The 16,299-nt window shown below is 41.2% G+C and overlaps 1 protein-coding gene across 1 annotated transcript in view; it reads right to left on the bottom strand.

The window, feature by feature from the left end:
* Nucleotides 1-16,299, bottom strand: part of dhx29 (DEAH (Asp-Glu-Ala-His) box polypeptide 29) — a 75,909-nt gene that overhangs the window by 19,449 nt on the left and 40,161 nt on the right. Inside the window, exons 14-20 of the mRNA XM_055646056.1 lie at nt 12,884-13,027; nt 9,723-9,885; nt 4,719-4,868; nt 3,543-3,663; nt 2,809-2,893; nt 853-941; nt 282-410 (exon numbers count right to left, since the gene is read on the bottom strand). Coding sequence (XP_055502031.1) covers nt 282-410; nt 853-941; nt 2,809-2,893; nt 3,543-3,663; nt 4,719-4,868; nt 9,723-9,885; nt 12,884-13,027 — 881 coding nt within the window. The remainder of the gene's footprint in view (nt 1-281; nt 411-852; nt 942-2,808; nt 2,894-3,542; nt 3,664-4,718; nt 4,869-9,722; nt 9,886-12,883; nt 13,028-16,299) is intronic.

The following is a 16,299-nucleotide window of genomic DNA, read 5'->3' on the forward strand; positions in this document are numbered from 1 at the left end:
GTGATTGATTGATTGTGATGACCCTATTTATTTTGGGCTTCATGTCCTCTTCTGGCTCCCACTTTCTAGTCTTGGTTCTGTAATGTTTCCTCCCCCCCCCCTTTCCCCAATGAATGCTCTCCTCAAGCACTCCCTTTGTTTGCCGAGCTGCTTCATTTGCCCTGCAGCAATTTTCTAAAATATTGTATTTTAAAAAAGTAGAGTTAAAAAACTCCCATGAAAACAACTGCAGACAATAAAATATAGGCAAGATCAATATTATAGAGTTTTCAAGTATTCACCTGGCTTTCGTGTACAAACGAAAACAGAATCCCTCTCGGACGCGACCTGCTCGACCCTGCCTCTGAAGTGCATTGGCTTTGCTTATAAAAGTCTCCACCAATGAGCTCATTTGGCTACTTTCACGATACCTACAAAATGTAATATATAGCGTTAAAACAGGTATTCTATAATTTTATAAGATATTGAACAAAATTTGTATTTGCTAGTTTATTATTTCAGATGAACATTACAGAACAGATTATCAAAGAAATATAGAAAATAGGTGCAGGAGAAGGCCATTCGGCCTTTCGAGCCAGCACCGCTATTCAATATGATCATGGCTGATCATCCAAAATTAGTACCCTGTTCCTGCTTTCTCCCCATATCCCTTGATTCCGTTAGCCCTAAGAGCTATATCTAACACCAGATTATCAACAGATTTAGTGACAAAAATTGTGAATGACATGCTGTAATGTTAATGTATAAGTTTAAAAAATGTATAACTACTATTCAACTATGAAATCTGTAAAGCAGCTACATCCTAGTTAGTAATTAAAATAATGCTGACTAAATAAAACATTCTAAACAAACCTATTTTCTTTAGTCTTTCCAGCATCAATGACAAAGACGACATCAGGTATTGTGATTCCAGTTTCTGCAATATTTGTTGCCAACACAATCTGAAAGTGAAAGATTAGATGATTAAATAATCGTACAAAGACTTTCTTAGAAACATAGAAAATAGTTGTAGGAGGAGGCCATTTGGCCCTTCGAGCCAGCACCGCCATCCATTGCGAGCATGGCTGATCATCCACAATCAGTGCCTGCCTGCCTTCTCCCCATATCCCTTGATTCTGCTAGCCCCTAGAGCTCTATCTAGCTCTCTTTTAAATTCATCCAGTGAATTGGCCTCTACTGCCTTCTGTGGCAGAGAATTCCACAAATTCACAACTCTCTGGGTGAATTCACAACTCTCTGGGTGTGAATATTTTTCTGCTTTAGAGTTTAATGACCACCATACCGCTGCCATCAGATGTGATGAGGAAACCATATTTGATCACAACAGCAAATGACTGGATATATTTTTCAAAACCTAAACTAATAAATGACCTGCAACTCCAATTCTATGTAAAATTCAATGACCATTCCGATCCACTTGACATCATGTTCAGTCCATTCCTTCAGTAAATAGGCTATCATATTAAATTATAAACTAATATTTAATAGTGATTTATTACAATGTATTCCAAAGCATTAGATGAACAGAAGTAAAAACTAATAATTATATCTTATACTCAAAGATGAAAGCATCACGAATAACAGAAGAAGACGTTTTGCTCTTTATCCTTCTGGTTTCCATAGCAAACAAGACCTTTAGTTATTGGATAGCGATGGTGATCGGGAGGTTATAATTGGGACATGCAAGACCGAGTCATCTCTCCATATGAAAATGCATTAATAACTGAAATTATTTTAGGAGAACATCCATAACACATATGTTCTTAGCCTATATATTCTTCCCTACAAGAACAGGCATTGCTGAAACTGGTGCGAGGGAATTTTGGGTACTGGTGGATAAAATATCAATGCAAAATGAAAACTTGGTAGGACTAATCATCATACTGTAACATTTACATTAAAAATGGAGGAGAGCAAGAAAAAGTCAAAGGTAGAAATTCTAAACTGGAAGAAAGACACTCCAAGGGAGCACAGAGAATCTAGTTGAGGAGGAAGGGAACCAAAGATTGATAGAAATAAAATAATGGAACAATTGATAATCTTTAAGGAGGTACTTCTGTAACAGGCTCCTTGGATATTGTGGGAGACACAGAATATAAAGAAACAAAAGAATAGGATGTATGATGTATGCCAAATGAGTTCTTCATTTGAACTAGATTAATTACAATAAATTGAGAGAGGATGCAAAGAGTAAAATAACGGAGAATATGAGTATAAATTGAAAATGAACAAAATGTACACACTACCAACATGTATTGGGATGTATTACAATTTAAAAAGGTGATACGTGCTTAAAGACACGGTAAGAAAATGGAAATAAAAAGGTCAATGTCAGCATGGTAATATAAAATTTCTCAAAATAGCGAGTCATGGTCAAAACTCTTTTAGGTTGTTACACGATAACATTTCCCAGGATTAATGCTCAGATCACGGAGAAAATGAATATGGACAAGGGCATCAGTTTAGAGGGATATGGGCCAAACACGGGCAGATGATACTAGTACAGATGGGGCATCTTGGTCGGCATGGACAATGGGACAAAGGGCCTCTTTCTGTACTGTGTCACTACAGCATACAGTATAGGACTACATTTTAAGAATCTGTGCAAGAGATGTGGAGGAGAATAACAGGAAGACTTATTTATGCTATGAATGATTATGAGCTCAAATTTACTACCTACAAGTGGTGAAAGCAGACAATCGTTTACAATCATCTAAATATCCAGATGTCGTTACAACTGCTATTTCTACACATCATTTACAAAATGCGGAGAAACCAGGTTTTGATAATAACGACGCTTCCTCTTACCTTTCTAACACCTGGTGGTGGGACTATGAAGGCTGAAGCCTGATCTTGTGATGAAAGGATAGAGTGCAAAGCAATCACTTTGTACCTACAAATTTAGCAACATAAAAATATAAGTACATGCATGTGTAGGTAGGAACTTCAGATGCTGGTTTACACTCAAGATAAACACAAAATGCTGGAGTAACTCAGCGGGACAAGCAGTATCCTAGCTTATGGAAGGACCGTTCAGAAACCTGTTAACAGAAGGGAAGAACTATTCCTGTCTGGTGGTGCATGCTTTCAAGCTTCTGTGCCTTCTGCCAGATGGGAGCATTAAGAAGGAATCATTGGGGTGGGAGAAGTCCTTAATTATGTTGGCTGCTTTTCCAACCAGTGTGAAGTGTAGATGGAGTCAATGGTGTGGTCTACATCTCTACAATTTTTTGCGGTGTTGGGCAAAGCTGTTCCCAAAACAATTTGTGATACAATCCAACAGTATGCTTTCTATGGTGTATCTGTACATTTGTAAGAAAAAGTTTAAAAAAAAGGATAAATATAGGATGAATCTAAATAGGCAGTTGACAGTTGGTGTGGACTGTGTGATCCAAAGGGCTTAGGTCCATGCTGTATCTCTGACTTTGCTAGTTTACTCGTGCAATTATTCTCCACATCAATATTTGTGACTGGAAGTGTCTTAGACACTTTCCTAGGTATTCAACACAGACAGATAACAGGGAAAAATAAAAATACTGTACCTTTTCCTATCTTGAAACATTTTGTCTGATGTTAAAAGATCATGCAAATGTTGAATATGAGCCAGACCTGGTAAGAATACTAACACAGCGCCATCAATTGCTCTGAACTGGCTACTTCTTTCTGAAAGATAATTTAATGAGTCATCTCAAATTATTCCATTACAATAAAAAATTCTGGTCAATATCAGACTTGCATAGCAGTTTTCTTTCCTGCTGTCATCTCCAAGATCCCTGGAAGCCCAAATGTTTGTCTCCTTTTTTACATGGACAACCATGACATCTACTGCACAAAAGCAGACAGGTCCTAGCTATGTCTCTTTCAACCCATCTCCACTGTGTGACGATTACAAGCCCAAAATGCTATCTTTGATAAGTGGCAACTTCTTCCAAGTCGATGTACATAACACCACAAACACTGTCATTACCCCCATAACAGCCCTACTACTCTGTCATGGATTTCTTCCCCTTATTCATTTGAGTGAGACATCACACAACCTTAATCTTCTTTCCGAATAAAACTCTGGTTATGGCGCCTTCTCATTAAAGTACTCTACATGCTTTCCTTCCTAGATTCCAATGATTTTTGAAAAATTATGCAAGGTATTCCAGAAAAGTCAAATGGACATCTTGGTATTTTTCTGCCCTTTTCCATATATTTATTTATTGCTATAACCAAACAATGTATTAAGACACTTGAAACAAGTTAAGATTTGTCATATGAAACTGTGCTAATAATTTACACCTACCTACCAGCTTGTTGTCTATAAACTAAAGCTAGAATAATGATCAGATTTATGTTGTTACTCAAGCCCACACAAGTATACATTTTTCCCCCAACAAAAGAATCATGAAACATCTTTAATTACACTTAATGGTAAATTTAAAATCAGATTCTTGCAAGTTTGAGATTTTAATTGGTGTAACAAAATATTAAAATAAATTGGAATTTTTCAGATGTGATTAAAATCTAAAATGGCTTACTTTTTAAACAAAACCAACAATGCTTCGCTTTCAGTAAGCTCAATATTTTTAGAAATATTAAATGCTTTGACTGTTCAAGACAAATAACAAAATAATGTTGGCCAGTAGCATATACAACAGACGTTCAAAAGCAGAAGTAGTTCAAAAGCAGAAGTAGGTGTTACAGCAGTCTACAGAAAATATTTTTTCACCTACCCAGATAGGTAATCAGATCCAGAATGAGGTCCATATTTATTTTAGTAGGATTCATGCACTGAACAGCTTGACGTGTGGAACCACTATACTGTTCAAGGTCATATGCCATATCTTGTCTGGGTACAAGGCCTTTAACAAAATATTCCTGAAATGGATATTAAAATTGACCAATTAAAAAGGTACTGGTGTTTTAAGGGAAAAAAGATAACAGATTTCAGTACCCACAAGTTCTTGCGATTTTACATTATGAATGAATGAATGCGTTTATTGGACAAGTATGTACACATACAAGGAATTTACCTTGGTGCTCCGCTCGCAGTAACAACACGACATACAGTAAACAATTAAGAATAAAACATAAAACATTAAGAATGTTTTCAGTTATTTTCAGTTGTAGTTTCTTCTTGTATCAAAACCACATACAGTCATCTTAAACTGGTCCAGTTGACTTCCAGATGTTATTTCCACTTGATGCTTTATAGTGGTTGAATCATACTTAATTTTGCAGGCTGGTTTGCGTAATACCAATCAAATTCCCTGCCACAGAGGGCAGTGGAGGCCAAATCACTGGATGGATTTAAGAGAGTTAGATACAGCTCTAGGGGCTAGTGGTATCAAGGGATATGGGGAGAAGGCAAGCACGGGTTATTGATTAGGGATGATCAGCCACGATCACAGTGAATGGCAGTGCTGGCTCGAAGGGCCGAATGGCCTCCTTCTGCACCTATTTTCTATGTTTCTATTTCATCTTTCCTTACTATTCAGTTTCAGAAGCACTGCCCAAGTGGATAGCATAGCCAAATGAAATGTTGAAACTTACCACTAATAAGACAAGCTGGCAGTTTAGTAATGCCCTGTATACTGAGCATCATCATTACAGATATATTTAACTTGCCCATACTTCCTATTTATCTTCTACTACAACATATTTAATAGATGTTAAATGATTCCTAAATGTGACCTGCTTAATTTCCCCCAAAAGCAGGAAAATCAGAGCTGATTATTTACCTACAATGAGGATGGGGGGGGGGGGGGGAAGAAAGGAAGAGGTGGAGACAGTAGGCTTTGTGGGAGAGCTGGGAAGGGGAGGGGAAGGAGGGAGAAAGCAAGGGCTAACTAAACTTAGAGGTCAATGTTCATACCGCTGGGGTGTAAACTACCAAGCGAAATATGAGGTGCTGTTCCTCCAAATTGCGCTGGGCCTCACCATGGCAATGGAAGAGACCCAGGACAGAGAGGTGGAGTTGAAGTGCTGAGCAACCAGAAGATCACGTTGCTTAGTACAAACTGAGCTGAGGTGTTGGGCGAAGCAATCGCCGAGCCTGCGCTTGGTGTCGCCGATGTAGAGAAGATGACACCTGGAACAACGGATGCAGTTGAGGTTGGAGGTGGTGCATGTGAAAGACTGCTTGGGTCCTTGGATGGAGTCCAGGGGTGAGATAAAGCGACAAGTGTAGCATTTCCTGCAGTTGCAAGGGAAAGTACCCGGGGAGGGGGTGGTGTGGGTAGGAAGGTACAAATTGACCAGGGAGTTACGGAGGGAGCGGCCTCTGCGGAAAGCAGAAAGGGGAGGAGATGGGAAGATGTGGCCAGTGGTAGGATCCCGTAGGAGGTGGTTAAAATGTCAGAGAATTATATGTTGTATGCGATGGCTGATGGGGTGGAAGGTGAGAACAAGGGGGACTCTGTCCTTGTTACGAGTGAGGGGATGGAGAGTAAGAGCGGCGCAGCGGGATATGGTGACCCTGGTAAGAGCCTCATCTATAATAGAAGAGGGGAACACCCGTTCCCTAAAGAAGGAGGACATCTCCGAAGCCCTGGTATGGAACACCTCCCAAATTGCGCTGGGCCTCAGATGCCATGGCAATTGGAAGTAGAGTCCCAGGGTGCAATCAATGCTAATGTTTGTCCTATTGAGAGATAGCAATGGAGTGGGTTTGAAGTGCTACCCACAGAAGAAGTCTCTTTCTAAATTAATTATCTTCTCACTCCTTTTCGAGCCTGTTTGCTTAGTAACAAGAAACCTTATTGATAATTTTTTGGAGATCCTGAGGGGGTTTGACAGGATAGCTGCAAGAAGCTATTTCCTCCAATTCAAGAATCTAGAACTACGAGATGGCAGCATTTAAATAGCAATCAATGCTAATGTTTGTCTATTGCTTTACAATTGTTTACTTATGTTTGGTTACTTCATATATGAAGTTTGTATGTGTATAATAGTTGTATGTATATATATGTCTGTAGGTATTATGGGAAATTGCCTGGGGTAGTATTATTATTATTAATTAATTGATTTTTAAATATGGTAGAAGTGTTGGGGAAAAGGGGTGAGATTTAATAAGTTATTCTTCTTCTCACTCCTTTTCGAGCTTGTACAGACACAGAGTTGGACATTGGAAATTTGCTTTTTGTTCTTTTCATTGCTTGTAAATATTGATTGTAATGTCCAATTGTTTGATAATTTCGATTTTGTTACTATTAATGTCTTTAATGTCTTTACTTGTTTTGAATAAATAAAATAAATAAATAAATAAAATGGCTGAACTAAATTACGTGGAATACTCCTGTTATCAACTTTCCATCCGCCATTAGCAAGGCCCAGCAAAATACATGATTGATATGAAAACAATTCTCTGTGTGTGGCTACCTTAAAGATAAAATGTTAAGTCTAACTGTGGTAATTGCAGTGCCATCTGCCACTGTAAATGTCATTGCCAGGATTCTCCTCAACCACCTCTGCCCAGTACTGAAGAACTGTCCCAAATCACAGACTGGGTTCCACCCAGACAGGATGCATGGAGCAGCACCAGCCTTTTTTCAGGGCTTTTTCCCAATTTTATTCAAATCTTTTAATTGAACAAACTGTGGACCATTTTTTTTTTTAATTTGGCTGTCAACTGAATTTTGCTGTCTACCTTAGATTTAGTCATACAGCATGGAAACAGGTCCTTTGGCCTGACTTACCCACACTGACCAACAGGTCCTATCTACACTAATCCCATCTGCCTACATTTGACCCTCCAATCCTATCCTATCCATGCACCTGTCTAAATGTTTCTTAAACATTGTGATCGTACATGCCTCAACCACCTCCTTCAGCAGCATGTTCAATACACCTACCATGCTATGGGTAAAAAAAGTTACTCCTCAGGTTCCTATAAATCTTTCCCCCCTCACCTTAAATTTATGTCCTCTGGCTCTCGATGCCCGTACTCTGGGCAAGAGACTGTGCGTTTATCCTGTCTATTCCTCTCATGATTTTGTCTACCTCTATAAGAATAGTCCTAGCCTGCTTAATCTTTCCCTGTAACTCAGGCCCTCGAGTCGTGGCAATATGCTCAGAAATCTTCTCTCCATCCGTTCCAGCTTAACAACGTCTTTCCTATAACATGGTGCCCAAAACTGAACAAAATACCCCAAATGTGGCCTCGCCAACATCTTATATAACTGCAACACAACCTCCAACTTCTATACTCAATACTCTGGGATGGGCCAATTTGCTCTATAACACCATGGTGATACTAATGGGGTAGGAAGGTACAAATTGCAGTCATCTACTCTCTAGAACTAATGGAAAGGGGGTGATTATAATCTAAGCTGTAGATGTTTGTGTTCCACACGAGGGCCTCTGCCCACATGACTTCATTGTGCAGCTACGAATCCACAAATTAAATGCGTGAGCAAGGTACTGCACTGATGAGAAGACATCTCATCTACTATTTCAATTGTCTAATTTACCATTTTATAGGATCGGAATACAAGTCACACCAGACCTGTTGATTCATCTGAACACCATACTAGAACTAATGGAAATATTTCACAAACAACTAATCTGAACAAGTTCCAACCATTAGTAATTGAGCCGTAGTATACAGGCCATGTTGTGTTCCACACGCATGGAGACAGAATTCTAATACATCATCAACTTACTCACTGAAACATACAAGAAGAAAGATGATTCACTCAACATCTGAAAGACCAAGGTCCTCTACAAGCTTTGCCTTTGCAGTTTACTATAATCTGACAATAAAGTTTCAGAGTAAAAAAACTGGACAACATTCACCACCCGTATCTCATGGGCCGCCTCCAGTAAAGCCCGACAATGATGATAGAATTCAAATCCCTTCAATGTCAGCACTGTCTCTGGTCACTTCAGGAAGACTATTTGAAGACCTGACCTCCTATATCTTAGACCTTCCTGACAGTAGGCATCACACAAAAAAATACCAGTCCTGTCCTCACTCTAATTTCTATCAACGTCATCTTCCAGAAATGTTAAAACCTACGTTGAATGGCATATGGAAATAGATGGTCAGGAGTACAGAGAAGACGATTCAAAGCTTCCATGAAGTGTAACATTCCCACTGATACCTAGGAACCTCAATGTGGAGAAGGAGCATTCTGGATTGTAGTCACACAGCAGCTCTGCACAAATGTCAAAAGAAATCCACCATCTCAAAACTACCCAAGCTTCCACCTGCGTCTTCATAACAAACCATATAACAATTACAGCACGGAAACAGGCCATCTCGGCCCTACAAGTCCGTGCCGAACAACTTTTTTCCCTTAGTCCCACCTGCCTGCACTCATACCATAACCCTCCATTCTCTTCTCATCCATATGCCTATCCAATTTATTTTTAAATGATACCAACGAACCTGCCGCCACCACTTCCACTGGAAGCTCATACAAATACAGTCCCATGTAACTTCGGTTCTTGTCTAAATCTTCCCTATTCTCTCAGGGAAAATCCCTCTCATCATTTTAAAGACCTCTATCAAGTCCCCCCAATCCAGAGAAAAAGCCCTCACTTATTTAACCTTTCTCTGTAACTTAGTTGTTACAAATAAAGCATCTCATTTCAAAACTCAAAACTATCAAAAGATGAAGCAGCAACATAATTTAAAACATTCAGTTGATAATTACATTCAACCATACCTGCACAGAAAACATATGTCAGTTCAAATGAATTTCTTCCTCCTCCTCAGTAAAATGGCTATCAAATCCTTCCAGGTATATTGATCACAGGACAATGTCCAAAGTACTTAGCAAATTTATCACTGTCGACAGTTGCACTCATCAAAACCAGGTTCAGATTTGAGCGTTTTTGCATTATCTCCTTCAAGATGATCAACAGAAAATCCGATTGAACACTTCTCTCATGAACCTACAACATAATCGAATCAAAGAATTCTGTTATGACCACAGCTGCTTTTCACCAACTGCGAATTGTAAAAAATATACATGACAATGTTTTGCAGCAAAGCATCAACAAAAAGATTAACGAATGAACAAAATATATGTGGGAGTACAATACGCATAACTACTGCTTCTTCCAACTTTTGTTTCTTCTAAATTGTTAAATATCTCTTCTGTCTCTGTCATCAAAGTGCCAAGTGTGTTAAAATGTTAATCCCAATGGAAGAGTCCAGGTCAATTGTCCAGGAATCTGTAGTATTCAGATGACAGAAACATTTGGAGTTTGTTGACAATGATGATGCCCTTACACATCCAAAATATTATCGTGCTTTGTAAATAAAAATCCTGTGGTTGCCTTTAATGAAATTCATATGAATAGAAACCACCTCTTCATCCATCATCTGACAGGTTTATAGATGCTTCTTATTTGCAATTCAATAACTTCAAATGTCATTTTCTCATTGGTCCTTCATCACCTCGATGTGCAAACTCTAGGGGAATTAATAAATCTGTTTCCCACTTCCTTTCTGAAATTTAGTCTTAATTTACAGTGCCAGCGAAGAATAAAAAGTGACCTCATTAAAATGTACACAATTCTTATTGTGCCTGAATGGGTAAATGCGGAAGGGATATTTTCCTTGGCTGCGGAACATAAAACCAAGTTGCAGATAAGGTGTAGACCATTGAGGACTGAAATGAGAGGGTTTAAAAAAAAAATAGAGGAATTGGTGAAAAGTTGGAAGTCTCTACCTCTGAAGGATGTGCAGATTTAATAGTATAGTATATCTTTATTGTCATTTTCCCGAGTACTCACATACCCAGAGGAAACAAAAAAGCATTGCTCAACCAGTGTACATTCAGTGTGCAGTAAAAAATAAATAGAAATAGAAATACATCTATCATGAACAAATTAAACACTCTACTCTCTACTAAACATCAACAGGCGTTCCGATCAGCAGCGGCACGACAGTGGCTCTGCTGCAGTGTGTCCAGGTTGGTGGTTGGTGCGCGATACTTTGGCAGGGGGCAAAGTCCGTTTATCAGTCTTATAGCCTGCGGGAAGAAGCTGAGGAGCATCCTGCTGGTTTTGCAGCTAATGCTCCTGTACCTCTTCCCAGATGGCAGGATGGAGAATATGTGATGCGATGGGTGGTAGGGGTCTTTGATGATGGAGATGGCTCTGCTGATACATCTCTTCCTGTATATGTCCAGCAGGAAAGGGAGTGGAGCACCAATAATCCTGCTGGCGGTCTTCACAATCCTGTCTAGTTGGTGCCGTTCGTACGCCTTGCAGCTCCCGAACCAGGAAGTGATGCCGTAGGTTAATGTGCTCTCGATTGTCCCCCTATAAAAAGTTCGTAGGTGTGCAGTGGGGAGACCTGCTTTCCGTAGTCTTCGGAGAGGGTGTAGTCACTGCTGGGCTCTCTTGACCAGTGCTGTGGTGTTGGTCGTGGACGTCAGGTCATCTGACAGGTGGAGTCCTAGGAACTTCATGCTGCTGACCCTTTCCACATCAGCTCCATCGATGTGCAGAGGTGTATGGTGTTGTTTTCCCGCCCTCCTGAAGTCAACCACCATCTCCTTAGTTTTTCCCACGTTGAGAATGAGGTTGTGGGGTTTGCGCCATCCTGTGAGCAGCTCCACCTCCATCCTGTACGCCGACTCATCATTGTCACTGATGAGACCCACCACAGTTGTGTCATCAGCGAACTTGTTGATGAAGTTGTTGTTGAGTCTAGCAGTACAGTCGTGTGTAAGCAGACTAAACAGCAGGGGGCTTAGGACACAGCCTTGGGGCGAGCCAGTGCTCACGGCTATGGTTTTTGATGTCCTACTGCCCACCCTGACTGTCTGCTGCCGTTTGTATAATGTGTAATGTGGTATGATGTGGATAAATATGAGGTTATCCACTTTGGTGAAAAGAACAGGAAGGTAGATTATTATTTGAATGGTGTCAGATTAGGAAAAGCGGAGGTGCAACAAGACCTGGGTGTCCTTGCACATCAGTCACTGAAAGTAAGCGTGCAGGTACAGCAGGCAGTGAAGAAAGCTAATGGCATCTTGGCCTTCATTGTGAGAGGATTTGAATTTAGGAGCAAGGGGATCCTACTGCAGCTGTACAGGGCCCTGGTGAGGCCACACCTGGAGTATTGTGTGCAGTTTTGGTCTCCAAATTTGTGGAAGGACATTCTTGCTATTGAGGGAGTGCAGCGTAGATTCACCAGGTTATTTCCCAGGATGGCGGGACTGACATATGAGGAAAGAATGGGTCGACTGGGCTTGTATTCACTGGAATTTAGAAAGATGAGAGGGGATCTTATAGAAACATATACAATTCTAAAGGGATTGGACAGGCTAGATGTAGGAAAAATGTTCCCCGTGTTGGGGAAGTTCAGAACCAGGGGTCACAGTTTAAGAATAAGGGGTAGGCCATTTAGGACTAAGATGAAGAAAAACATTTTCACCCAGAGTTGTGCATCTGTGGAATTCTCTGCCATATACGGCAGTGGAGGCCAATTCACTGGGTTTTCAAGAGAGAGTTAGATTTAGCTCTTGGGGCTAACAGAATCAAGGGATATGGGGGGGGGGGGGGGGGGGGGGGGGGGGGGGGGGGGGGGGGGGGGGGGGGGGAAGCAGGATTTGGGTACTGATTATGGATGATCAGCCTTGATCATATTGAATGGTGGCGCTGGCTCCAATGACGGAATGGCCTATTCCTGCACCTATTTTAATTGTTTCTATTTCAATTAAAACAGATCATCAGTAAATTGTAAGAATCACAGAACAGGAACTTGATGTGGATGAAGAAGATTAGTCAAGATTTTGTTGAGTGGTTGATCATGTATGAGGGGGCCAATCGGTCTGCTCTTGCTATATTTTCTAATATTCTGGCCAAAGAATTTTGCAGAATACACTTTTATGAATCAGGATCAAAGTAAAAAAAAAAACAATTGACTCTTTCTAACCTCATCCACAATTACATGAGACACACTGGTAAGAAATCCATCTTGTTGTAGTTTCCGCAGCAGAACACCTGTGGTGCAGTATAAAAGTCTGGACGATTCACCAACTTTTGTTTCCAGTCTAATTTGATAACCACAAAGGGAATTCTGCGGAGATAAAACGCATTTTTTTTAAATGTTGGTTCTTTGCAAGCATGCTTAATATTTATAAATTAAAGCATAAATCTAGCACACAAATGCTGATTTTTTTTAATAGATGCAATGACTAGCTCCTAGAAGAGAATAATTACCTTCCCTTGATATTTGATAAAAATAATTATGCTGAGTTTCCCACCATCAAAGTGTAGCCAGCCTTTCAATAGAAACTATACTAGGCCAATCACATATAAATACTATGGCTGCAAGAGCACATCAGAGATTGATTAATAGAGAAATTCTGAAATGCATGTGCAATATAAAGAAATTAAGCCTGGATAAGTACAACTCCAACAACATTCAAGTTGCTCAACCAGGTTAAAGTAGATTGTTTAATTAAAACTCCAACTACCAATCTAAACATTTGCTCTTAACATATTGCAGCTTCAGACTTTCGATACAACACGTCCTTTGGCCCACCGAGTCCATGCCGATCAGCACTACCACTACCGTTCCCTAACACTACCCTACACACTAGGATCAATTTACAATTTTTACCAAACCAATTATCCTACAAACCAAACTTGGAGTGTGGGTGGAAACCAAAAGAGAAAATCCACACGGCCATAGGGAGAACGTACAAAGTCCGTACAGACAGCACCCATAGTCAGGATCAAACCCAGGCCATGGGTGCTATTAGGCAGTAACTCTACCATTGTGCCACTGGTGCCGATTTTCTACAAAATGAATAAGTTTACCCACATTACTTTGACAATATCACCCCTACCTGAGACAGTCACCATGCCCGTTTTGAACGGAAGGATAGTGGAGGAATATCACCCACCCCTCCAGTCCCGGGTGCTTCTGCACCAACTCAAGTTCGACCTCCCTGAGAGTAAATCCGCAGAAAGCAATTGGCCAGCTGGCAGAAGTATTCCCAGACCTCATTAACCTCTCACTACTCCAGTCTGAGGTCCCCACCTGCATCAAGAAGACTGCTATCATTCCAGTGCAGAACAAAAGTAAAGTACTGTGCAGTGGCTTTGACATCCACCACAGTGAAATAGTTTGAGAGATTGGTGATGGCGCACATTAGCTGCGGCCTCCAAGACAGTCCTGACCCACACTTTGGGAAAAATTGCAGCGAGTTGTTGATGTAACACAGTCCATCACATAGACCAGACTTCCCATCATTTACTCCATCTACACTTCACACTGCCTCAGAAAAGCAGCCAACATAATTAAAGACTTGTCTCATCGCGGTCATTTGTTCTTCTCCCTGCTCCCGTTGACAGAAGGTACAGAAGTTTGAAAGCGCGCACCAGCAGACTCACCAACAACTTCCCCTCTGTTTTTAGGCTTCTGAAGGATTCTTCCATAAAGTAAGATATTGTCTGATTCACTTCTACTCCACTACACATTGGACTTTATGTCTATGGAGCTGATGCATTACAATGCTGAAAACTATATTCTGAACTCTGTATATTCCCATTTGCTCTATCTATTATATGTATAGGATTATCTGATCTGTTGGGATAGCATGCAAAACAAAGTTTGTCCACTGTACCTCGTGGACGTTAATAATAAAAAACCTTACCTAAGAGGCAGTTAGACAAAAATGCTGGAGAAACTCAGCGGGTGAGGCAGCATCTATGGAGCGAAATAGGCAACATTTCGGGTCGAGACCCTTCTTCAGACAGATGTGAGGGTGGGAGGGGGGGGGGGGGGGGGGGGGCGGGAAAGAAGAAACTAAGAGGCGGAGACAGTGGGCTAAGGGGGAGCTGAGAAGAGGAGGAGAAAGCAGGGTCTACCTGAAATTAGAGGTCAATGTTCATACCGCTGGGGTGTTACCTGGTCTGGGTTAGGATGTGGTCGTAGAGTTGGAGGGAAGGGAGAATCACAAAGGGGGGGGGGAGGGCAGTGAGAGAGGAGGTTGTTAAACTGTCTTCAAAGAGAGGAGGAGAACTTCTTCAAAGTAGGTAAACCTTGAGGAGATTTCAGGTACAGGTGAACACTGCCACCAACAGGTCACTCATCAAACTACACAACAATCTGACTTAGAAATATATTGCCTGCATCATCGCTCAATCCAAATCCTGGAAGAGTATTGTGGGAGCACTGTCACCAGAAGGAGTAGAGGAGTGCACCAATATTCTTACAAGGGGAATTAGAAATGGGCAATAAAAGCATTCATAGATAGTTAATCTTTACATTATTTGACTAAATGTTCAGGAGGAAATGTTCACACTTTTGTGCGAATGCTGTTCGTGGACTTTAGTTCAGCGTTCAACACAATCATCCCTCAGCACCTGATAAGCAAACTGGGTCCATTGGGCCTCAACACCCCCATGTGTAACTGGCCACTGGACTTCCTCACTGACAGACCACAGTCAGTGCGGGTTGGAAACAACACCTCTAACATCATCTCTCTGAGCACTGGCTCCCCTCAGGACTGTGTCCTGAGTCCACTGCTGTTTACCCTGATGACCCACGACTGTTGTGCCAGGTTTAGTACAAACCACATCCTGAAGTTCGCAGATGACACAACAGTGGTGGGCCTTATCCGGGATGACAATGAACTGGCTTACAGGGAGGAAGTGAAACAACTGGTGGACTGGTGCAACACGAACAATCTGATCCTGAATGTCGAAAAAACAAAGGAGGTCATCGTCGACTTCAGGAAAAACCGGCACAGTCACACACCACTTCACATTAATGACAGCGATGTGGAGTTGGTCAGTAGCACTAAGATCCTGGGGGTGCAGATCACTAACAGTCTGACCTGGTCAAATAACATCACATCAATAGTTAAGAGAGTGCAGCAGCATTTGCACTTTCTGAGCCGGATGAGAAGAGCTCACCTCCCCCATCCCGTCCTCACCACTTTCTACAGGGGCACCATAGAGAGTATTCTGACCAGCTGCATCTCTGTCTGGTTTGGGGACTGTAAAGCCTCCGACTGGAAGTCCGTGCAGAGAGTGGTGAGGACGGCTGAAAAAATCATTGGGACTTCTCTCCCCTCAATCGGGGACATTGCGAGCAAACGTTGCTTGTCTAAGGCCAGCAGTATTATAAAGGTCCCCACACATCTCCATCATGGACTGTTCACTCTGCTGCCCTCGGGCAAAAGATATCGTAGCATAAGGAGCAGAACGTCAAGGTTTTGCAACAGCTTGTACCCACGAGCCATCAGACTCTTGAATGCCGTGTAATGGGCCGCCACCATTATCTATTTTATCTTTTTATCCATTTTATCTTTTTATCCATTTTATCTTTTTATCCAT

This window comes from Leucoraja erinacea, chromosome 1 (assembly GCF_028641065.1).
Source record: "Leucoraja erinacea ecotype New England chromosome 1, Leri_hhj_1, whole genome shotgun sequence".
Taxonomy (NCBI): Eukaryota; Metazoa; Chordata; class Chondrichthyes; order Rajiformes; family Rajidae; genus Leucoraja; species Leucoraja erinaceus.